This window comes from Aotus nancymaae, unplaced genomic scaffold, assembly GCF_030222135.1.
Source record: "Aotus nancymaae isolate 86718 unplaced genomic scaffold, 86718_ANA_hifiasm-v0.15.2.pri h1tg000040l, whole genome shotgun sequence".
Taxonomy (NCBI): domain Eukaryota; kingdom Metazoa; phylum Chordata; class Mammalia; order Primates; family Aotidae; genus Aotus; species Aotus nancymaae.
Window position 1 is genome coordinate 114,488,459 of NW_026988454.1, and position 26,589 is coordinate 114,515,047.

Consider the following 26,589-nt stretch of genomic DNA (forward strand, 5'->3'; position numbering starts at 1 on the left):
CATTCAGTAAGGATTTTCTGTTCTTTGTTCTTAAAACATTTCAGCTTCCTTTTATCCATACCACCCTTCCACTATCCACACCACCATTATCTACCTAAATAGCACTAGAAGGAAGTTTCAGAAAAACAAATATAAACATGTCGTAAGCTGGAATCCTTCAGATTTTAAAGAATCCTTCAAATTACATAATAAATATTGTAGTAAATATGGCCTATGTATTATATACCTATTGCATAAGGCATTAGAGAACCAATGGCAAATAAGGTACAAGTATCTAAACACACACTCTTTTCCTTCACGGTGTTTAATCAAGTGTGGGGTAAAGAATATCCTAAAACAAACATCTAAACTAATACGTGACAGACAATAATGAGAAATACCTACTTTTAAATAGTGTAGGTAAGGAAAAGACTTAATTGTCAAGGAAGCAAAATTTTAAGCTGGAACCCAAAAGATGAGAAAAACCTAGCCATGAGAAACTCTGAGAGAAGTACAATTCCAGAGAAAGAAGGATATCCCCTAAAAAAGTATGTATTTTAGACAGAAAGTATGAAATGCAAACAGATGGAAGTGCAAACACATGGAAAGCAATAAATGTAAATAAATCCAACCACTGACGGGATCAGATACAAAAGGTGGCTGAAGCCATAAGCCTGCATAATAGAACTCAGAAGGAAATGCTCCTAAAGCAAAAGTGAGCAGAGATTCACTGCTTCTACCAGTGAAAATATAGAACCATACTAGCCTTCACTACCATTTTATGCTCTTTCTGTGGGTATGACTACGTATGTGTGTAGAGGAAGTGAAGAGGATATATAGAAAAAAATTTACCATTTAAGTAATTTTATAAGACACAGGACCTTTGTTACATTCTCTTCTACATATTTATATGCCTCCCTACCTGCACTCCAAAATAATTATGAGTTCCTTCCTTTGTATCAAGAATTTCACACAAATGACATGATGAGTATCTTACTAAAAGATAAATACAAAAAAGGACATCTCAAACAGCAGGATAATTTGTGCTTCAGAGTGGTGATATTATTACCATTCTGGGACACAACTTGCCAGGATTTTAGGTACTTCTCGGAAAACAAAAATGACAGAGGGGCAGAAAACTGCTAAGAGGTTTGAGAAAATCCACGTGTTGGCTTGGGACAGAAAGTGGAAAATGAAGAGTTTAACCACCATTCTAAACATTTGGGAAAATATCCCATGAAATAATAGGAGTCACTTAAGAGTCCAAAATAGAGGGGTGATCAGTTTCATGGTTTCTAAGTAGCTCTTTTTACCCCTCTCCAATAGAACAGAGCTTTTCAAAGGATACCTTCCATGGAACCTAAGATCATAAGATAAAAACCATGAACACAACTACAAATGAAAAATTATTTCCTTGTTCTAAGACGCTTCAAATTGGTCCTAGCCATGGTTTGAAAATGCTCCCTCTCTCAGCTGTGGGAACAAGGGTGGAACTTTGATTTATGTTTATTGTTTCTTAGTAAAAAGTAATTTAACAAAATTTAATATTCAAATTGCCTCTGGCTCTCTCTCTCAATGCATGTGTCCAAAGGTCACTGGCAAAACACTGACATTTTTCTTATTCATGGTAACTGATCTATCAAAGGCACATCAGGTGTATGAGGAGAACATTCTGAAAATATTTAGAATAATTTCTCATTATGTCCTGTCTTTTTTAACCTATATGCAAAAAATTCTCATATTTACACTTAAACTTCAAAGCCAACACTTTATATTAAGTTTTCAAGTCATTCCATGAACGGTTATCGTGAGATTTTTAAACGGAAGGAAAATGTCTTTTATATTTATTCACATATTTACTACTTCTGGTATTCTTCATTGCTTTCAGTAATTCCAACTGCCGATCTAATGTCATTTCCCTTATACAAAAAAAAAATTTATTTTAACATTTTCTGTAATACAGTTCTACTGGCAATACGTTCTCTGAGATTTTTTCTCAAAAAGTTTTAATTTTGCCCCATTTCCAAAATATATTTTTGTTAGGTAGAAAACTTTAGGTTGACAGTTATTTTCTTCCTGGCTTTAAGCTTATCATAAATTTGCATCAAATTAAATTTTTCAGCCATTATTTCTTTAAATTTTTTTCATGTCCCTACTCTCTCACCTTTCCATTAGGTACTCCAATTACAGGTAAGTAAAACCACTTGATACTGTCACTCAGGTAACCAATATTCTGTTCACTTTTTTCTATATATTTTTAATAGTTCTATTGCTATGTCTTCAAGTTCACTAACATTTTGTTCTGCAGTTTTTCAATCTACTGGACTTTCAGTGTTTCTCATTTCAGATACTGTATTCTTCAATTCGGTTCTTTCTCATATTTTCCAATTTTCCCACTATAATGTTCACATTTTCTTCTACCTTCTTAAACACATGGGATATGTTTATGATAGCTATTTTAATGTACTTGCCTTCTATCTCCACCATCTCTGTCATTCTTGTTCTTTTCTGCTGACTGGTTTTTCTTCCCTGGTTATGGATTGCTATTTTCTTGCTCTTTCCATGTCTGGCAATGTTTAATTAGATAATGGACGTCGTGAATTTTACACTCTTGAATACAAAATTTTATTATATTCTTTTAGGTTGTACTCAATTTTGTTCTGTAATTTGTTGGCCCTATTGTCAAGATAGAGGCAGAGAAGCCTTTAGTCTAAGGTGACACATCCTTTTATGGACTCTATCCAATGTACTAAATATTATGAGGTCTTCTTACTCTGGCTCATGGAAAAATGAACTATTTGTGAGTTACAAAGAGTGCTTCACCTATTGCTTTCCAGTGGTTATTTCTCCATTATGGAAGTTTCTTTTCATGCATGTGTAGATCAAAATTCAGGCAAAGCCTCACAGTAAGCTGTCTACAGATCTGAGCACTCTCTGTGCAATTCCCGCCACTCTGACAGCTCCCCAGCCATTCCTAAATACCTATCTCTATGTCCTCAACTCTGCAGAACATTGAGGTCTGTTTGGCTTCCTCTTTTCTGCTGCCTGAAAACTGCTTCTAGGCAATAAGATGTTACAGGTCTCTCTTCAGTGTCACAGTGACTTATGCTGCCTGATGTTTAATATGTGAAAGCCACTGTTTCATATATTTTGTCCAATTTTCTAGTTGTTTAACTCAGGAGTATAAATTCGGTCCTTGTTATTCCATCATGGCCAGGACTTTGCACAGATAAATGTAATAAAAATATATCACCTTCCATTTTATTTATAAGATCAACGGACTGATTTTAGGGAACAGGGGAAGTCATTATCTGAATTTTAACAAAACTGCTGCCTAATTGGTGGCATTACTTTTTTTAATAGTAAAAAAATAGATAATAAAGCCAGCAATATACCTCTTACATATTGGTAGGATGAGTTTTTCGGGTAGGACAGATATTATAAACAAGTACTAAAAACTGACTGACGACTCCTACCTAACTAGTTCACAAAGGATTACTCTGAGACTAATATTTTTATTAAGCATAAATTACGCAATGTATTTTTTAAATTCTTAAGTATAAAAAAAAAAAAACTTCCATTTTGAGCAAAGTACACAAGATAGAGATAAAGCTAGGAAAGTACATGACATATTCAGGGACTAGAGAGTGAGTGCCACATTTAATAAATGAGAAGAGTGGACGTGTAGGGCTGAGGGCCCCACAGGGTCATGGGGTGTCCCTTATGCTGTGCTGAGGCACAGGATCAGAGAAATAAAGAGACAGGACACAGAAGTACAAGGAAAATGCAGCTGGGCTCACAGGGACCACGCCACCTATAAGCAGAGTCAGGCAAGGCCCCAAATGTCCAGAGGCATCAGTATTTATTGTGTATAGGTTAGGGAGCAGGGCAGTGAGTGAAGTCATCTTTAAGGATAGTGATAGGGTCATGAGCAATAAAACAAGGGGTTCATCCCCATTAGGTCACCTAGGCTAGGAGGTGGACAGTGCACAGCAAGGGGTCCATTCCCATTAGGTCATCAAGGCAAGGAAGTGGGCCGTGTGCAGTAAGGGGTCCACCCTCATTAGGTCAACGAGGCATGGAGGTGGGCCGTGCACAGTGAAGAGGGTGCAGTGTGCAATACCTCTATCTATGGGCAAGCTACTTCTAAGAAGATTTATAGGAGGATGCTATAAGTCACACAGCAGTGACAGAGCTGTCAGGGTTACCGGCACCTGCTGGCAGCTTCCAATGAGTTCTATAGGAAGATGCTTTTTGAGCAGCCCAGTAACAAGAGCTAATAAAGTTCACAGTCATCAAGGTGCAATTATCCAGAGGGGTTTTTGAGCCCTCAGATGCTCAAGGGATTGCTGGTCTGAGGGCAGCCCTCCACAAGAACTGGAGCAAGGTCCTACAACTCCTTTATCAGGAGGAGTGGCTGTTGCCCCAAGCCTGCCATACAGAGGGTATCTTTATGATACTGAACGCTGTCACCTGGGCCATGGATTCTTGTCCTGGTGTAACTGTTTTGCCTTAAACCATGCTCTGTACTGTGTCTGCTCCAGACATTCCTCCGACTATAAGCTGCTTATTCCTTAACTCATGCTCTGTACCATGTCTACTCCAGGCATTCCTCCGATTATGAACTAAGATATAGTTATATATATATGGGGAAATAAGTGAGTGGTAAGATATTCTTTAGGCACTCATTCTATGAACTAATACATGATTATATGTAGAGGATTATATAAGGGGAAATAACTGAGTAGTAACACTATTAACTGAGATAATCTTCAAGCTCTAGTTCTATAAACTAATATATGATTATATAAAGGATTACATAGAAGGAAATAACTGAGTAGTAATACTATAAACTGAGATATTCTTCAGATCTTAGTTGTGCCAGGATTCTGCTTAGCTCTCCTTCCTCGGTGCCTATATGGGGGGTTATCCACATGGAAGATGATATCAAAAATGTAATGTGGGAGTCAGTTACTGGAAGGCCTTGAATTTGAACTTTTGATTTTTATCTGAAAACTGAAAGTCTTTTCAACAAATGGTGCTGGATCAACTAGTATTCATATGCGCCCCCCCCAAAAAAAGAATCTAGACAATGACCTTACAACCTTCACAAAAATTAATTCAAAACGAATCACAACCTTAAATGTAAAGCACAAAACTATAAAATTCCTTGAAGATTACACAGGAGAAAATCCAGATGGCCTTGGGTATGGCAATGACTTTTTAGATACAACACCAAAGCCATGATCCATAAAAGAAATAACTGATAAGCTTCAATAAAATTTAAAACCTCTGCTCTGTGAAGAAAACAAGCCACAGACTGGGAGAAAATATTTGCAAAAAACATCTAATAAAAGACTGTTGTCCAAAATATACAAAAAAAGAAACTGAAGGGAAAAAAAACCTCATTAAAAATGCACAAAAGACTAGAACACTTTACCAAAGATATCCAAATAACAATTAAGTACATGCGAAGATATTCAATACCATATGTCATCATGGAATTGCAATTGAAAACAAAAGTAAAATACCACTAGACACCTATTAGAAAGGCCAAAACCCAAAACACTGAAAACACCAAATGCTGGCTAGAATGTAGAACATAAATTCTAATTGATTACTGGTGGGAGTACAAAATGGTACAGCCACATTGAAAGAAGTCTGGCAGTTGCTTACAAAACTCAATATACTCTTGTCATATTATCAGGTAATCCCTCTCCTTGGTATTTACCCAAATGAACTGAAAATATGTCCACCCAAAAACCTACACACATTTATAGCAGCTCCCCTTATAATTGCCAAAACTTAGAAGCAATCAAGATGTCCCTCAGTAAATGAATGGATTAATAAATTGTGGAATATAAAGACAATGAAATATTATTTAGTGCTAACAAGAAATGCCTCCCAAGCCATGAAAACATATGGAGAAATTTTGAAGGGATATAATTAAGTGAAAGACACTAATTTGAAAAGGCTACACGATGTATGAGTCCGACTATATGACACTCTGGAAAAGGCAAAACTATAGAGTCATTAAAAAAATTAATGATTGCCAAGGGCTGAAGGGAAGGACAGATGAACAGGTAGAGCAAAGAAGGTTTTTAGGGCAGTAATGCTATTCTGTATGATATTACAATGGTGGCCATGTGACATTATAAATTTGTCAAAATCCATAATAAGTACAACACTAGGAGTGAACACTAAAGTAAACTATGGACTCTGAGTGATAAAGAAGTGTCAACGTAGGCAGGTTCATTAATTCTAACAAATATACCGCTGTGGTACAGAATGTTAACAGTGGGAAAAACTGTGCCTGTGTGATGAAAGGAACTATATAGGAACTCTGTACTTTTGGCTCAGTTTTGCTGTCAACCTAAAACTGCTCTAAAAAAGTCTCTTTAAAAAAAAATCCTGGCAACACATGAAGTATGAGCCAGACAAGGAGCTAAAGTGAGAGAAATCGATTAAGAGGATACAGTACTTCAGGCAAGAAACAAGGATGGGTTAGACTACAGCACTAGCAGAAGAAACAAAAGCATTCTAAAACAGCATTGAAGTTTCTTGATGTATATAAACTAATCTACTAGTGACAACCATTGTGTATCTTTATGTACAATGAGAAGGACTTATTTTCTCCAAATTCACAACAAACCAATATAAGTAACGTTTTTAGCAAAATACATATGATACCTTGGAATAACTTTCCAGGTTTACATTATGACAAATGCATGCAGTGAGATTAAATAATATGTAATTAATTATTTCCATGCTTAAGTAGGAACTGGGTCTTCAACCTTCTAAGGAATTTTCTAAAGACTGAAACACTATAAAAATAATAAAAGCATAGTTTTTTTTAATGCTTAGTTTTCATATACAGTCTGTGAAATAACTACGAATAAAGACAACATCCTGCTGAAGTAATAGTTTAATTTTTTTAATGAATATAAATTGTTATCAGTTTGAGAAAGCATAATTTTATGTCAATCTTAAATGAACTACTTCCTCCCAGAAAACTTCAAACATCGTAAAATAAACACTGAATACCTGCTAAAAATCAGTGTAAATAACTCAGTGTGGAGAAACAGTTAAAATGACAATAAAAGAAGGAATTGTTTTTTTTTGAAAGTTGAAAATTAGCCTCACCCTTTTCTTCAGGCTTTAAAGGAAAATACTTCTTCTCTGTAGCTATCAGTTCAGGCTTGGGAGCTATGGGGAAAAAAAATTAATACTTTTTTAAGAAGATAGATTTAAAGCACAGAGACAATTACGCTTCTAAAAAATAAAGATACATTGAAAAATAACATCAGATGAAACCATGGTTTAATAGAATGAACAATGTACCAGAATCACCAGGCTTAATTTCTAATCCTAGAGTTGGCACTACTACCCTACTCTGTGGTCTCAGTTCCTTCTTTGTCAACTTTAAGTGTTAGAGATCGTATCCTCTACCATACTGCAGTCCGTGGTGATGAAAACATGCTATTTTTTCAGTGTCCAACATGTGACTACTGAGCACTTGAAATGGCATTCCTATGACTGAGAAACTGAATTTTAAAATTTAATTAATTTTAAAAGCCCCACATGGTTAGTGGCTACCATATTGAAGAGTAAAGCTATATAATAAGGCCTCAACACCAACTTCTATAAAAATTACTTTCAACTTATGCTTTCTTTGCTCCAGGATTAGGTCAGCAAATAAAAAGCTAAAACCAAGGGAGAAAAAGATTGGATTATCCTAAAAAAAAACAGCAAATCTTTTAGGAAATAGATATTTTTATTATACCTGTAAAGAGCAAGTATTCAAAAGTAGAATTTATGAAATAAAAGAGTCAGATTACAAAACTTTAACTCTTGAAGACACTTCTAGGTATACCATAATTTATTCATCTATTTAAAACAATCTATTTTGTTTAACCTTCAGCATACTCTCTGAAAGAAGAGTACGTAAATTATTATTATTTAAGACATTAACAAATAGACTTCATTTGAAAAGGTAGAATAACTAATTGGCCAGGTCAATATATTAAGTTTTCTAAAATAGTATAAATTTGATCAATTTTATTAACTTAAAATTACTTATAAAGTATCTACATTATTTTCAAGATCCCTATTTTATACCATTTGTACTTAAAAAAATATTGACAGATACTAATGCATAGGAACACTCAATTTTCATGTATTTCTAAAAATTTCTAAAATTTTATAAAAATTTTATAAAAGTTAATAATCTGCATTAGATCCAATATGGCCATTTTAGAATTTTCAAATATTGGAAATAGCAAACTGAAAAATATGTTTCTTACATACCTGGACCCTTAGCAGGAGGTGGTGGTTTCTTCGGTTTCTGTTAAAATAATAATGGTGGAAATGGCTGACCAGTTTCATATCAAATATAGTTAAAATAAACACCAATTAGTGATAATCTAAATTATACAAATGTCTCTCCTCTTCATTCTATCCTTGCCAAAAACTATAAAATGCTAAGATCCTAACAACTACCCAAAAGGTCAATGACAACAAATTATTTGATTAGAAGAAATAGTCTCACTGATCAAAATTCAGTCAAATATTTCAATCCATATATCATTGGATTGAATTCACCTTAAAAATCTTAATGAGCAAAAACGTTCTTCTCTGCCTTCCCTAGGTTAAGAGTCCTAAGTACCATTTTACCCCTCTTTTGCAGCTGGGGTTGTGGGGAGTGGAGGACTGGCAGAACAAGGAAGAGACCTTGTTGTCGTTAACTGACAGAACAAGGAAGAGACCTTGTTGTTGTTGTTTTTTTAAAAAAAAAAAAAAAAGAAAGAAAGCAGAGTAGCAACAAATAGACCTAGTTTTCATAATTAACTCTTCAGAACTCTCAAAGGAATGGTTAAAGGCAAAGACCTGCTTTTCCTCAATTTATAAACATTCACTCATTTTCAAGACTTCATAACTTAAAAAAAATTGAGACACATTTCTAAGTTTGTAAACTTGGTTTTTACAAATTAAGAATAACTGCTAAGCCGTAATGTACAAACATAATAAAAGCATAAAAATGTATTCATTAATAAAAGTACAAAAATAAATCATATGAAGGCTGAATCAATACTGAATGCAATCTAGCAAAAGAAAGGCCTCAGACAGCCTAAGCTTCCACTGAGTTAGAGTTCTGCATTGGCTTAAACCTAATATGGTAGTCCTTCCCTCTGTGTGCTTATGCTAATGCTCTTTCCCTCTATTTTAAAAACTCCATTATATTTCTCATCCATGGAGAAAGGAGACCAAGTTGTAGAAAGGCAAAATACCACTGATGAATGACTCAGCCTCACTTTTTCTCTGAGAAGTGACACAAAAATAACAAATTCTATAAGGAAGCAAAGACTGCTTCTTGCCCTCCCAAAAAAATGCACCAACAGAATAATAACAATATCCACAAGACCTTAAAATAAACTAAAGCTTTTCAACAACATTAAGTAAAAATAAAATTTCTTCCAGGAAAATACTAATTTATGCTACTAGGATAGACGGCCCTTCTTAAATTATATAATAAAGAAGTTAAGGTTACTTTTCAGTACAGTCAAGAAAGAAAAAAAGGAGGAATAAAGTACAGAACTGAAACATTATTTTGTTCTACTATAACTCAAATAACTCCTACCTGAATAGCTACATCTGAAACTCCTTCATAAAATTTATTTAATAACAATGAAAAAAACTTGTTTACAAAAGAATAGTGGCAAAATGTTCTTCAAGTATTATCATCATTGAAAAACAAAAGCTTACTGGAAAGTCTTTGTCCAGTTCATGTATCTGAACAGCAAAATTGTCTGGAAATACTCCTTCTTTACCATTAAGTTCACCCTTCCACCAGCCAGCTTCTCCAGTCTCCTAAAAAGCAAAATAGAATAAGACAATGGAAGTTTTTAAGATAAGGTCAGGCTGGAGTGCAGTGATGCAATCATGGCTAACTGCAGCCTCAACCTCCTGGGCTCAAGTGATCCTCCCATCTCAGCCTCCCAAGTGGCTAAGACCACAAGTGGGAAACCATAAACTTCTGGGCTCAAATGATCTTCTTGATTTGGTCTCCCAAAGTGTTGAAATTACAAGAATGACTCACTGTGCCCAGACGGAACTAAACAGACCACATTGTCCTAAAAGAAAATATTCCCCACATATTACTTTTAGCAGTAGTTACAAAATTGGGTTTAATTTTTTAAAACATATCAATTTAGGCCGGGCGCGGTGGCTCAAGCCTGTAATCCCAGCACTTTGGGAGGCCGAGGCGGGTGGATCACGAGGTCAAGAGATCGAGACCATCCTGGTCAACATTGTGAAACCCCGTCTCTACTAATACAAAAAAATTAGCTGGGCATGGTGGCGCGTGCCTGTAATCCCAGCTACTCAGGAGGCTGAGGCAGGAGAATTGCCTGAACCCAGGAGGCGGAGGTTGCGGTGAGCCGAGATCGCGCCATTGCACTCCAGCCTGGGTAACAAGAGCGAAACTCCGTCTCAAAAAAAAAAAAAAAAAAAAAAATCAATTTAAAAATTCCATCTATAAGGCTAAAAGGTTCTCAGGGGAAACAGGAAAAAGATAAAATATGGCCGGGTGAGTTGGCTCACACCTGTAATCCTAGCATGTTGTGAGGCCAAGGTGGGTGGATCACCTGAGGTCAGGAGGTTGAGACCAGCCTGACCAACAAGGTGAAACCCCATCTCCACTAAAAATACAAAAATGAGCTGGTGTGGTGGCAGGCACCGGCAGTCTCAGCTACTCAGGAGGCTGAGACAGGAAAATCGCTTGACCCCAGAAGGCAGAGGTTGCAGTGAGCAGAGATTGTGCCACCACACTCCAGCCTGGGTGACAGAGCAAGACTCCATCTCAAAAAAAAAAAAGTTAAGATGAAAGGAAGTAGAAAGGGAGAAAGATGGAGAGAGTGAGAGAATTTGAATTTCCAAACTGTATCTTTCTTAACATTCTTAACATTTTATATACTAAAAATTAATCACATTATTCAGCTGCTTTAAAAAGTAATGAGATTTGACCAGGCACAGTGGTTCATGCTTTGTAATCCCAGCAACTTGAGAGGCTGATGTGGGAAGATCGCTTGATGTCAGGAGTTTGCAAGACCAGCCTGGGCAACATAGCAAGACCCTGCCTCTACAAAAAATTTTGAAAATGTAATTAATTAGGCAAAATGGGATGCAACTGCAGTCTCAACTACTTGGGAGGCTGAGGCAGGAGGATCACTTGTGCCCAAGAGCTCAAGACTGCAGTGAGCTATGATCACACCACTGCATGCCAGCCTGGGAAACTAGGCAAGACCTTGTCTTTAAAATATGTATTTTTTTGAATTAACAAGACCTTCTAAGTTTCTTCCAAATACTCACCACCCTTGCATGAAAAATTAGGTGTAATCAGTGCAAACTATATTAATATTAAACATTACATACATCTGTAAAATTCTTGCTAAGTGATTTTACCTGCTGTTGCCACTAAAACAATAAAGGTAACTATGTGAGATGATAGATATGTCAATTTGCTTCACTATAGTAACATTTTTACTACTTATATGTATCCTATAACATCATTCTACTTTAAGTATACACAATAAAACTCATTTTTTAAAAAAATTATATACACTATGCCATCTAATAACAAAGTCAATGTAAAACAATGGGGCCAGGTGTGGTAGTTCACACTTGTAATCTCAACACTTTGGGAGGCCAAAGCAAGAGGATTGCTTGAGCCCAACAGTTAGAGACCACCTGGACAACACAGCAAGACTCTGCCTCTACTTAAAAAAAAAAAATAAGTGAGGGGAGGAATTTCAAAAATTATTCTACACTGTTATAGCAAAAATTACAAATATTTGTAATTTTCCTAAATATAGATAGTTATTATAGGATTCTGCCCACACACAAGTACTACTGGGTTTTCTTTTTATTTTGCAGTAGGATTTATTCCAAGTTATAAAATCACTTCATTCTTTAAAATGGCAACATCATTTTCCAAGCATGAAGTTTCAGAACAATTTCCATACTGACGGACATTTATAGCTTGTTTCCCTATTTTTCTTCTTCTGTTTATATTACAAACAACACTTCAAACAATATAGAGGAGAAAAACTAGAATGAGGTGGAAGAGAATTAAGAATAGAAACCTGGAAAGTTGAGATTAATTAAAAAATAAATCACTTAAAAAAACAAAAGTAAATATGATGGTTAACAATAATTCCCAATATATAAATTTTAACAAATATAGACAATAAAAGTTAGCTCAAAAAGAGAACATTCTGAGCACTTACTATGTGCCAAGTTTTCAGGACTTAGAAACAATACAAAGTCCCAGCTCTTCTAGATTCCAGGGTAAATATAAGAACATTCTAGGGTGAATATATAACTTCTGAAAAATATTTCTACAAATAAATTAAATAATTCACTGAAAAACAGAAATACCTTACCTTACTTATCAAATGGATTATCTCCCCCTCTTTAAAAGTAAGTTCATCTTCATTCGTACCTTCATACGCAAATAATGTTCTACAATATTCTTTAGCTGAAATAAAGAATGTAAATAATGTGGCTCACACAAATGGATTCATTCAACAAAGACTCTATTTTGCATAAAGTACAGTAAAAGTTATCAAAGATGAACTTAATAATCTATCTTTAAATTTTAAAATACTTATAGTCAATACCATATGTTAAGTAACAATTTCATTAATCATTCATTCAAATATTTACTAAGTGCTTGTGATGTTCCAGGTACAGATTCAACTACAAGGAGATACATCACTCAACCAACAAAGTATATCAAAATCCTTGACCTCATGGTGCTTACATCTAATAGAATTTGCTATTCTAATAAAGTAGTATAACAAATGCTTTCAACAAGTCTCATAATACATTTGAGTATGTTTCTACTATTCTCAATATGAAAGTTTTATTCAAAAACATACCTTTAATTTTACCATCCGTGTCTGTTTTTGTTATCTCCACATTCTGAGTTTTGGGTCCCAGTGACTGGATGATTAAGGGCTAGAATAGAAAAAAAATGGCATAAACTATTTCAAGATAGAATAAAGATAATATTGTTAAACAAAGTTTCCATTTACAGTTGCCCAACTTTCCTTAATGGTACTTATAGCTAAGTTAGTAATATGACTGAAGACTCAGCAATAAAAAAGGTAAAGCTTTCCAAAGTTCCTAAATCATAGCTCAGAGGTACCGATTTAAAGATTCCTTATCTTAAAGATAATATTCTCTGATGCCCATAGTATATTAATGGGATTTAATTTTAGAATCTCTAAAATAAGTAAGAGGCTAGGTACTGGTGGTTTATGCCTGAATCCCAACACTTAGGGAGGCCAAGGCAGGAGAACTGCTTGAAACCAGAGTTCAAGGTTACAGTGAGCTATGATTGTGCCACTGCATTTCAGCCTGGATGATATGGTGAGACCCTATCTCTAAAAAATATAATAAATCAAATTAAATAAGAACAACAGCATTTGAGAACTTAAATCCCTGGGCTAAATACTTACATAATAGTGAAAATAGGACTAATAGCCTCATAACTATCTGCATAAAGTGGGCACTATTTATACAATAATATAAATTTATATAAGTAATCTGTCCACAGTAACAGGAATTTAGCAGCAGGGCCCAGATTTGAATCCAGATATAAACCTTAAACTAAGAGAGGAGAAAAATAATTCTTTGTACTTCATTGCTGTTTGAATGTAAATGATTCAGGTAATCTTATGTTCCTTATAACTATAGTCTACTAGACATTTTTCCCTTGTAATTTACTAAAGAAAGTCCTTTACCACTTTATACTAGTGTTTCCTTAAGTAAGTTCTCTACCCAGAAACAACAGCACATTTAACCTTAGATGTCATTACTTAAAAGTCTGAACAGACTGCTAACTGACCTACCTACCACTGTGTTTTCGTTTATCTTCTAAGATACTTACTTTAGTCTTCCCCAACTCTAACCACCATATTTTCCAATCTAGTGTACCTATAAACACAGTAAATGTGATCCCTACTTTATCAATTCCTGGATCAGTGATTAAAGCACTGACAAGACCATTATACAGTGTAACCCTGAGATTACTCTCACTAATAACAACTCCTGAGTAGTAGACATTATTAAGGATGATTATAAGATGATTAATCATTAATCAGATAAAATTATTCAATCTAATCATAAACTTTGGAGTTTGAAGGGGCACAAGATCATCTGGTCTAATTTCTATCACAATGCAAGAATTGCTTGTCCAACATTCTTAGGTATTATATGGCTATAGAGTACCACCCCAAAATCCATGAGAACTCCAGTCTTTACCTTTAAAATCAAGAATCAATTTGACCCCATAATCCTAATGCTAGATAGTCTCAGAGATAGGAATGTGCAGGATAAAAAGTGGAAGTTCTCTTTTCTGAACCAAACTCTGCACTATCACATGAGAAAATAGGTAGCAAGTTGGGATAGGAAAAAAAAAAGTTGAGTCTACCTGAGAAAACTTCATAGTATCTTAATAACTAAAACACAGTATTATAAATGAGACATAGCTACACGAATCAAATAAATACTGAAATATTTTAAATTCTTCAGAGTTAAAGAGAGGACTGACAGAAGGAACTGTAAAAAAAAGTTCTACAAATTGTAGCTATTTTACCACCAAAATAACAGCTTAAGATTTTATTTTAAAGCCTCTTTTAAGTTCTTATTATGTATGGTTTATTTACTTTGTTTGATTTCATAATGACAGCAAAATGCTAATGAAATAAAATTCTCCACACATTCAAAGAAGATTAGTAAATTTAACAAGTGTTGACAATCCAGAGGAAAGTTAAGTAGTGGCAAAATATTAAGTAACTTAATATTTTGTAAATTCATTTTAAAACAGCCCATTTTAGGTATATTTCAAATTAAATATATATTTATTTTATTACATTAATTATATATATAAAGCTAAATTTATATATAAATTTATCTTAAAAAGGCAAAAATAAAATTCTCTAATTTTTATTTACACTGTGATAACTAAAAACCCTAAAGCTTTTACTAAGTGTGTTAAATTTACCAAGAAATAAGCATTCTAATTTTATTAGATTCACACATGAATATCATTGTAAATTTGGAGACAAAATTTCTCACAGCCTCCTCATTCATAACCAAATTATTAGTGATCTGAAGAAAAGAAATCTAATAGAGTTACAAACTGACTTTTACATTTTAAAAAATGCTTAATGAGAGAATGAGTGGAATCAATCTAACGTAAGTTCATCATTATCACCTTTTCTGTTTTTTTCTCTTCTGTTTCACTACTTGACGTTCTTGTCCGAAGTTTCACAGAGCCTTCTTTAAAAATGTCTCCAAATCCAATTCCTCTAATTTTCTTGGGCTGTGTAACTGATCCAGGTGCAGTTTCACTCCCACTTCCCGGGGAAGGTAAAGGTGAAGTAGGCCCAGCCAAAACAGTTTCTGAAACAATAATTTGTTTTTGAAGAATGACACCTTGAATCACAAAACTCTTGGCATCCCCTGCCATAATGTCTGCATTATATACACCTTCTAATAAAACACAGTAGAATAAAAACAATAAATTAAATCATACAGCACTGAAATATCCAGAAGAGCAAGATACAATTTATGCAATTTATATGGACTTTTTTATTATGCAAAACAACAATTTTAGGTAAATTTAATTAGTAAAATTAAGAAATCCTAATTAGGAAATCAGTCATACAAGGTCCTTAAAAACAAGATGTCAATTTACAGCTTTTGGCCAAAGATGATATAATCTGAGACAAACATTAAGGAAGTAAGACCATTTTTTTAAAGCTATATGATTCAACCCAATCAAAGTTAACATGAGTTTCTGAATATAAAAACTGGGAATGTTAAAAAATGTTTATTTTAAAAAGGTCAACAGTTCATAACCTGTAATGTTAGCTCAGAGATTAGATAACAAGTCTAATTTTAAAGCAGTCAGTGGAAACTCAAATTATTACATAATAAAAATTTTTAAGCTTAATATTATATGGGTAAGAACTTTTTACATTCTTGCTCAGTAATAAGGGTTCTTATTTATAGGTTCAATGAGTCCACAAACAACCCTATGGAAAACTGTGTGGGTTATTTTTACAGTACATTTTTCTGAGTAAAACAGGCATAGCTTTTATCAGATCCTCAAAGAGCCTTATAATCTAAGTAAGAAACAAAGTTCTAGAGTAAATCATCCAGTAAAACTCCAGAAACATTTAAGATTGAGGGTCCGAGGTAAGGAAAAGTAAGTGGTATCAGTTCACTGAACTAAGGTAGTCTGTTGAAGTATAATAGTAAAAATATAGGGATAAAAAAAAATAGTAGTTACCATTCATTCAGAGCTAATTCTGTACCAGGTACTTGGCTAAGCACTGCATATGAATTGTCTCATTTTCATAAACCTACATGGGCTTCTTAATATTAAGCACTATTACTCCTCATTTTACAAATAAATAAACTTGAACAAAGAGATATTAATGACTTTTCAAGGGAGCCATAGGTAGTAAGTAACAAGGGGAGAAATGCCAGATATAGGTGATGGGGAGAAAGGCAGCAAACCAGATTGTCATGTATGTACCTATGCAACAATCTTGCATGTTCTTCACTTGTACCCCAAAACCTAAAACGCAATAATATATATATATATATTTTTAAAAAGCTTAAAAAAAAAGTCAATTTTTGAAGTGAACTCTAGATGACCTCAAAACCACAGTCTTAAACACTTCAATGTAATGGCTCAAACCACAAAAGTCTTCAATCCAACGTGAGACTATCTTTCCGCATCTATCGAAATGACCATTTTATAGATGGTTTGCCAAAAGAAGTTATTAAGAAATATAATGCTAACAAGTATCGTGATCTACCTTACCCATTTTCAATATTATCCTAAGTCACACAGAAGACTGAAGTGGATAAGATAGTTTTGTAATATATTTTTAAAATTCAACTGCATTTAGAGAATGTTTATAATCAATAAAACAACCCATTTTAAATACACATTTCAGTAATGTTTGACATGTTGCACCATGAAAATACAAGATACAGAACAATGCATCACCCAACACTTGTACACCATCACGGTCAATCCTTTCCCCAAACCTCAAGAAACTTCTGAACTTCACTGTAACCAAGCCCTTTTTCAAATAAATTATATTCATATAGTATATAAACTTTTAACTTCTTTGGCTACACAGAATATTTGAGATTTGTCCATGCTGTTGCATGTATCCATGCTTCATTCCTTCTTATTGCTGATTAGTATTCCATTGTACAGCTATACTACTGTATCTACCATTAAGAATGTAGCTTCGGCCGGGCGCGGTGGCTCAAGCCTGTAATCCCAGCACTTTGGGAGGCCGAGGCGGGTGGATCACGAGGTCAAGAGATCGAGACCATCCTGGTCAACATGGTGAAACCCCGTCTCTACTAATACAAAAAATTCGCTGGGCATGGTGGCGCGTGCCTGTAATCCCAGCTACTCAGGAGGCTGAGGCAGGAGAATTGCCTGAACCCAGGAGGCGGAGGTTGCGGTGAGCCGAGATCGCGCCATTGCACTCTAGCCTGGGTAACAAGAGCGAAACTCCGTCTCAAAAAAAAAAAAAAAGAATGTAGCTTCAAGTTTTTCATAAATGAGCTTTATAAAATTTAGAAAACTCCCTTCTATGCTACTATGTAGAGCTTTTATCATTAAGTACTGAATGTGTAAATTCTTTCTGCATCTAGTGAAATGACCACATGGTTGTTCCCCTGTAAACTATTACTATTGTGGATTATATAAATTTTTTAAATCAACCTTGCATGGATGGGATAGACCCCATTTGTCATGATGTACTAACCTTTACATATTTTGCTGAGTTTGATGCAACCTTTACATATTTTGCTGAATTTGATGGACTATTTCAAGGATTTCTGTGTCTATGTTCATGAGAGATAACAGTATGTAAATCCTTTTTTTCAAATTACTTCATGAGGTTTTGACAGACCTAAGAAATTTAAAAGAATCTGTGTAAGATCAAATGCTTGATAGAATTTACCAGTGAAAACCACCTTGGCTAGATTATTTAGAATTTCTGTTTTGTCTATGTCTGTTTTGGTAAATTATACTTTTACAAGGGTTTGCTCATCTCATCTAAGTTGTCAAATTTATGAGCATATTTCCTTATTACACTTTTAAATGTCAGGTCTGTGATATTCCTTCACATTTGAAAATAGTAATTTTTGTTTTTCTCTTTTCACTTTGATCAGTCTTGTCAGGGTATTAGCAATTTTTTTTATCATGTCAGAACACTCAAGTTTTGAACTTGATTTTCTTGTCTGTTGGTCTGTTTTTTATTTCATACTTTTCTGCTCTTATTTACTTTCTTCTTATTATTTCAGGTTTAATTTGCTCTTCTTTTTCTTAAAGGTATCTTTTCTAATATTTAAGCATTTAAGACTATAAATTTCCTACAGATGTTGCTTTACCTGCATTCTGCAAATTCTGATATGTTGTTTCACTTTCATTTTTATATCAAAAACTGTTCTAATGTCCCTTATAAAATTCTTTAATCTGTACATTATTTACAAATGTTGTTCAAATAACTGAGAATTTCCCAAATATCTTGGTGTTTTACAAATAATCCCATGTGGTCACAAAACCTGTACTGTTCAATATCAATCCTTTTAAATTTGATGATACTTGTCTGATGCCCCAACACAGGGTTGATCTGGTGCATATTCCAAGTACACTTCAAAAGACTGTATATTCCTCTGTTGTTCGACTATTCTGTAAACATCATTTAGGTCCACTCAGTTAAGAATGTTATTCAATTCAAGTCTTCTAAATATAAATTTTTTTGTTCATTAGTTCTATCAATTATTGAGAGATGCATGTTTAAATCTTTTCATGGATTTATCAATTTCTTTCAGTTCTGGAAGTTTGTATCTCATCTACTTTGAAGTTCTATTGTTGAATTATATATTTAGAATTGCTACTAATTTTTATGAATTGGCTCCATCACTATAATATGTCCCTTTTTTATTTCCCTGGTAATATTTTCTTTCCTGAAATATACTTTGATATTAATATAGTCATTCTATCCTATTTATTGTGCTTTGTACAGAACATCTTTTTCTAACCTTCTTTTAACATGTCAGTGAATTTTTGTATTATCCAGGCTGACCATCCTGGTCTTTCAAAAGTTTTTGGACCATTCACATATTTAACATAATCACTGATGCAATTATATTTGAATCCATTATCTTGCTATTTGTTCTCTATTTACCCACTTGATCTTTCTTCCTTTTTTCTCATTTCAAGTCTTTTTTTTAAAAAAACATTTCTTAGTATTCCGTTTTATTATTAACATTATTAGCTATACCTCTGCTACAGTCTGAATGTATGTGTCCCTCTAAAATTCATTAAGTTAGAACCTAAGACCCAATATGATAGTATCAGGAGCTGGGGCCTTTAGGAGGTGATTTAGACCATGAGGGCTTGAGTGAGTGAGATCACCCCTGTCCCCCTTCTTCTAGGGAAAGACCTAACATTCATCCCCTTTGGAGGATACAGAAAAAAGGCACCATCTTCAAAGCAGAAACCAGGCAGGCCCCAACAGACACTGAACCTGCTAGCGCCTAGATGAGAGGACTTCTCAAACGCCAGAACTGTGAGAAATGAGTTTTTTTATAAATTACCCAGTCTTGGGAAGCATAAACTGACTAAGGCAACTTCAATGTTCTGTTTTCTTAGAAGTTGCTCTAGGCTTTAAAACATAATTGCCCCTCAGTACCCATGAGGGATTCTCTTGTGATTTATATAGTTTCTGAAGATAATCTGCAGAATTCTTACATCATTTATTTGATGTGCCTTTTCTCTTGTAGTACCTTCTAAGGTTTTTGCTTTGATTGTATTTAGCACATGATCATAATGTGCTAAGCTTTGTTTACACTTCTTGCATTTGTGGATTTATAGCTTGCATCAAATTCAGAAAATTTTTTGCATTATTCCTTCAAATATTTTTTCTGTCCACTCTCTCTTCTCTCCTTCTGACACTCCAGCTACATATGTTAGACCATTTAAAAATTATCCCAGCCAGGCGCAGTGACTCACACCTATAATCCCAGCACTTTGGGAGGCCAAAACAGGTGGATCACTTGAAGTCGAAAGTTCGACACGAGCTTGACCAACATGGTGAAACCCCATCTATACCAAAAAATACAAAAATTAGTCAGGTGTGGTAGCACACGCCTGTAATCTCAGCTACTCAGGAGGCAAAGGTGGGAGAACTGCTTGAACTCAGGAGGCAGAGGTTGCAGTGAGTGGAGATTACGCCAGTGGACATTGTGCCACTGCATTCCAGCCTTGGTGACAGAGTAAGACCCTGTCTCAAAAATAAAAATAAAATTATCCCAAGTTGCTGGAGTTTTTGAAGTTTTGCAGTCTTTTTGCTCTTTCCGCTCCATTTTGCATATATTCTATTGTCACATTTTCAAGTGCAAAGATCTTTTCTTCTACATTGTCTAGTCTTCTATTAAAAGTTTCACAGGAAAAAATTAACTTCAGATGTGTTTTTCACCTCTAGTAGTTCCATTTTGTCCTTTAAATCCCATCTCATTTCTTCTACATTGTCTAGTCTTCTGTTAAAAGTTTCTCAGGAAAAAATTCACCTCAGATATGTTTTTCATCTCTAGCAATTCCATTTTGTACTTTTAAATCCCATTTAGCTCTTCTTTTTTGTTTCTTCTACTTACTACTCATTATTAACATTTTCCATTACAACCTTGAGCATATGGAGCATTTCTATTATAGTTATTTTAATGTCTGCTAATTCCATCATTTCTAGGTTTCTTTCTACCAACTAATTTTTCCTCCAGATTTTGTGCCACATTTTCCTGCTTCTATTTTTTTATTCTTTTTTGAGACAGAGTGTTGCTCTGTTGCCCAGGCTGGAGTGCAATGGCATGATCTCGGCTTACTGCAGCCTCCACCTCCCGGGTTCAAGCAAGTCTCCTGTCTCAGTCTCCCAAGTAGCTGGGATTACAGGCGCCTGCCACCACACCTGGCTAATTTTTTGTGATTTTAGTAGAGACAGGGTTTCACCATGTTGGCCACTCTGGCCTCAAACTCCTGACCTCGTGATCTGCCCGCCTCAGCCTCCCAAAGTGCTGGGATCACAGGTATGAGCCACATGCCTGGTCCCTGTTTCTTGATACACCTAATATTTAAAATTTTGATGTTGTTGGATGCTAAATTTACAGTAATCCTTTACAATAGGCATTCCCAATCAGGGTGGATTCTGCCTGCCAAGAGACATGAGGCAGTAAGTGGAGACAATGTTTGGTTATTACAATGGTGTTACTGTCATCTAGTGAGTAGAAATCAGGAATGCTTCTTAATATCCCGTATGTACCAGATAGCCCCTGAAAACCAATAATTATCCAGCCTAAAGCATCATCAGTGACAAGGTTGAGAAATTCTACTTTAAAAAGTGCAGGCAAATTTTAATTGTTTTTTCTTTTTCTGGAAAACAGTTAAGTTATTTGCACATTAGTATGAAGCTTTTTTAGGGTAGGATTAGAGCAGTCTCCATTCTAAGGCCAATTTAGCTCCACTTCACCTCTCTACTGAATTGCCCAAGTAGTCAATGAAATCTCTGAAATCTAGAGAGAGAGCACTCAATTTTGGCCTTGTATAAGCATACCAGAAATTGCTCATATTAACCCCTAGTAATTGCTTTTCTCCATAAGTTGCTCATGTTCAGTCTCTGGAGTTTCACTGTACACATTCACAGATTGGTACTCAGCTAAACCCTCAAAACAATACCCAAGAACAGTTCTGGTGTGTTCTCTATATACAGCTCTCTCATTGGGTGTTCAGCAACACAGAATTCTAACTGCCTTTGTTTGCCTGAATATTGACCAATACTCAACAAAACCACAGCCTTCTACAGTGGTAAGGTCCCCCTGTACTGCAGTCCAGAAATTAGCTCCCGGCAGAAATCTAAGACAATGGTAGAGCTCTCCTTCCCCTTTGTTTCATTCTCCTTTTCTCAGGAATTCCAGTCCTGTGCTGCCTATTTTTTGGAAAAATTTGCTTTCTATATTTTCTCCAATTCTCTAGCTTGAATCTCTAACACCAATTCACTTGGTAGAAAAGTGAATTCTATACTGTCTTGCTCCCGCATTGCCAGAAGTATATTCTATATAGTTTAATATATAGCTCCAATAAGCAATCTGTTGGACAAAGCAATATTCTAGTACAGATAGTATATGAGGTACATATCTACAAGGCATTTTTAAAATGAAACTATCCATGGTATTAATCAATATTGATAAAGCCAATTTTAGATTATTCACAGTTTGATTATTTGATTAAGGCCATAAAACGAACAAAAAAAAAGTGGGGAAAGAGGTTTGGATTTAGTGACTGTAACCTTTATGAGAGTCATTAAGATACATATCATTAAAATAGATGGCTAGGTATCAAAAAATATCCAGTACTAATGAACAAGCTATTTTTGGCTAAATGAAAAATACCAAATTTTACTACCACACTGGCTATTAAATCAATGGTTGCAAGGCAGCATGGTGTAGTGGTAAAGTACATGAACTTGAGAGTCAAACCTTCTTCGTTCATATCTTGCCCCCTCCATTATATTTGCCCAATCTCTTCACCTGTAAAATGGGGAACTTCATAGGATTGCTATGAGAAGTAAACTGATTTATTCCTGTAAAGTGCTTTAAACAGTGCTTGGCTCAGTGTCTATTATTTTTTAAAGGTTTAATAGATTTATCACTGAAAACCATTTAAGTAAAAGAAAGCATTGATCACAAAGCAGCAGCATAATATAAAAGGGAAAACAGCCACTGGTAAGAAGAAAGAGAAGGAGCAAGCAGAAAGGGAAAAGAAGGAAGAAAAAGGGCACGCAGGAGGTGCCATAATGAGACAAAACAGTAACCTTATCTATATGGTACTTCCAACATTTTAATACCCATATATTTAATCTATCCAATTGTCCCTGAATTGCTAAGCTTGTAGAAAAATATCTGCATTTTATATGTGTTGCTATCAGTCATAAAACAAATAGCACGTCTGTCTACTGAACCTAAACCCTCCCTCTTCCTTCTTTATTAAATCTCTAGAGCAAAAGCTACTTGATGGCTTGTATCTTCACATAAAGTGACTTAAAAGAAGTGCAAAACGCAATGACTTGTTTGGAGAAAAAGAAAAACAAGAAACCACATGTGAACTGCACTGAGAGCTTAAAAAAAAAAAAAACAAGAAAACAAAATAGAAACCTAATGAAAATAAAAAGTATTTAATAGAATCAATCCGAATTCACCATTAAAGTCATCTTTCACCATTATTCTCAAAGATTTTATAAGATGATCACACAGGTGTGGGCTGTTTTAATTGGACTTAAAATCAATCAATATTGCATAGTTCCTAAAAACTACACATAGAAATAATGTCTGGCTGTTAATGATAACTTAGAAAGATCCATAACGTACTACCAGTAAGGCCATCAAAACTCCAGAACAAGTTTCCTTCCAAAGCTGACTACTGTTAGGCCTCCAAGTCCAGGCCTGGCCATTTTAGCCTTGACGATCCACATGTACACCTCTGGATGGTCCCCAGGAGCCAGAAATTCTGAAGTAACCACAAGTAACCAGGTGGCCACAGAAAGAAGTGAAGCAACTTGTTCCTGCCTTGATTAATTGCTCTGTAACCTGCACCCATTGCTCCTGTTCAGGCTTGCAAAAATTTCCCCCAAGACACTGGGTTTCTCAAGACTACCACCCCTGTACTACGTAATCTACTGCACCCTCCCCTCTGACTGTAACCAATACTCCCCACCCTTATGATCATGCCTGTTTGTAATAAATGACCTTGTGATCATGCATCTCGTGATGCCCTTCCCCTCCCCAAGACAGATTATCACCTTTAGCTGATCATTTTCCCCAACCAATATAACCAATCCCCTCTCCTATTCCCTTTGCCTAACTTCTTTCTAGGACTTGGTCTGCTTGCATCCAGGTGCGAAACAAATGGCCTTGTTGCCCATACAAAGCCTGGCTGATGGTCTCTACATAAGCAACGTGCCTGACATCTACCAGAAGGAGTTTAAGGTGAATACTAATAAGTGATTACAGACCCCAAGGTAAACTGTGTAACACCTTAACTCCTGGTGACTAGAGGCTGCAGACTAACAAATTTCTATCTACCATCTTTGGCACACCAAGCATACAACCATTTCCCCAGGATCCTGTGTCCCACTAGCTATGGGCACTTTCTTCCATTCCAGAACCTGAATAATCAAATAAAACTTCAGCTGACTCCTCCTAAGAAAATGAACTCTTTCTACCTTTAAGAGACTAGAACTCTTGAAGAACAATCCCTCAGGGCTTCTTAAATGTTTTGTGTGATGCATCCATCTAGCTGCCCAGTAAAGCCTAGAGGGATAAATCACACAAACATTTAAGAATCAATACTGGAACCTCTTCATCTCCTCAAAATTCTGACCTCCCACTTTGCAACTTACTTGTAACAACACTCCTTTTCTACAGAAGACATCAAAAGTCAGAAATATCTTCCTCAGCTTCCTACCATTAAGCCTACTATCTCTGATCTATCTCCAATAAATTTAGAATAATCATAATAGCCATAATGTGAAACCCATTTCCTCTACCTTCTGGATAAATCCTATTGTGCTGATAACCACCCTTCTTCAAGTTTCCGTCTTCAACTGATCTCCTTCTACCTGTCAGCCATTAGTATGTCAAAATGATCAACATTTTTTCTTTTTAAGTAAAAGAATAAAAACATTCTTGAATATATGTTGTCATCAAATGCTGCAACTGCCTTATACTTACTCTCTCCACGGCTTAACCTTCTTTCTTCTTCAGTTTGGCTTCTGTCCTAATCACCTCACAACTGCTCTTGTCTAGGTCCTTAATGATCTCTTTTACTTAACCTCCCACGTAATAACTGACACTACTGACCTTGCCTCCCTGAATAACTCTCCTCCCTTGACTACCATACACTCATAGGTTTCCTTCTGGCTCTCTTTTTCTGTGCTTTCTTGGTCTCCTTTTCGGTTAATCTTCCTCAGTCCATTCCTTAAATGTCACTACACAGGATTCTAACCCAGGTGGCTCTTTTGTTTTTTCACTCTGTACTTTCTCCCTAAGTTATTTCATCTGAACGCATTGTTTCTTATACCACCTAAAATATAGTCAAGCCCCAATTTTGCACAGACACTCGAATTTTTCTATGGATTCAGACCCACAGAAAACTGACTACCAAATACCTTCATTTAGATGTTCTCACACCCCTACAAGCCTCAAATTTAACATCTCCCAAAATAGCCAACATGGTAGTAAAAGTTGGTAATTTTCAATGATCCAAAAATAAACTACCAATTAGTAATGGATACTTTCAAAATCTAGACATCTATTTTAATGATACATCATCATCTCCCAACACCTTATCTCTGCAAATGACATCTCCATTTAATAAAGCCAAAAACCTGGTAGCACTTGGTTCCTCAGTTTCAGTCATCCCCCAAATAACATTATCACTAGGTCCTGTTCTTTTACAGCTCCTATTCTACATGTCTCTCCGTCCCCATAACATTCTTCTAGTTTATGCTAATTCTACTTCATTATCAAAACATTCTCAACTGGCGTTAGCAGCCCAGTCTCTTCTCCAATCTACTCTCCACATTGCAATTCACTCTCCACACTGCAGCCAATTTATCTGAAAAACAATCTGTTCATTTCACTCTACAGCTTCTCTGTGATTTGATTAACATTTTTGTAATGTCTACTTAGGCCTGACCCAATAATTTCTCCAGGCTCAACCCTCATCATATCCAATTATATACTCTAAAATAGCTCTGAATTAAATCTCTTTCAGGATCTTGAAAATGCTATACTTTTCCTCACCCTCTGCCACAAACTTGCTTAGAAATTTTCTAGCCATTTTGGGATCTCAATCTATGACTTCTTCTAGGGTACATTCCTTAACAGCCTGCCAATTCTGGACTAGCCTTCTTATATACATTTACTGCACCCTTTCCTGTAACAAATATTTCTCCTACTAAATTACAATCACTTTTTCAATCATCTTTTCTTTCCCAATGGACAAAAAGCTTCAAACAAGAGGGGGAAATTATACCTAGGTTGCTGATCACTGTATTCCCAGGACCTTGTACAATATACTTAACAACAGGCATTCAATATATTGAATGAATAAATATATGAATGCTGAATTAACTAAACAGTTGTGTTTATGTTTAGAATTTCCCTTTACTGGCTTTGACTTTTAAATTTCAGATTTTGGAATACAACTGCCATCATGAGAAATGCTAATATACCCACATATTACTACTCATAACTCTCAATAAAGGGCTGAAAGTACATGAAAAAGATAGGTCTATAAGCATAATTAAAAGAAAATTAGGCAAAGATAGCAGCAAGCAAATGGATTACAATAGTGAAAAACCACCAAGTTTCCATAATCCCATATGTTAAATAGCATCAAGTTTAAAAGGGAAAAAAAAAAACTGAGAAATCAGAAAAACAAAACTCTAATGA

At 35.1% G+C, this 26,589-nt stretch overlaps 1 protein-coding gene across 1 annotated transcript in view; it reads right to left on the reverse strand.

Moving 5' to 3' along the window:
• Positions 1-26,589, reverse strand: part of CD2AP (CD2 associated protein) — a 156,245-nt gene that overhangs the window by 41,489 nt on the left and 88,167 nt on the right. Inside the window, exons 6-11 of the mRNA XM_064360990.1 lie at positions 15,260-15,447; positions 12,918-12,996; positions 12,420-12,514; positions 9,742-9,846; positions 8,287-8,323; positions 7,123-7,185 (exon numbers count right to left, since the gene is read on the reverse strand). Of these exons, the coding sequence (XP_064217060.1) occupies positions 7,123-7,185; positions 8,287-8,323; positions 9,742-9,846; positions 12,420-12,514; positions 12,918-12,996; positions 15,260-15,447 (567 nt within the window). The remainder of the gene's footprint in view (positions 1-7,122; positions 7,186-8,286; positions 8,324-9,741; positions 9,847-12,419; positions 12,515-12,917; positions 12,997-15,259; positions 15,448-26,589) is intronic.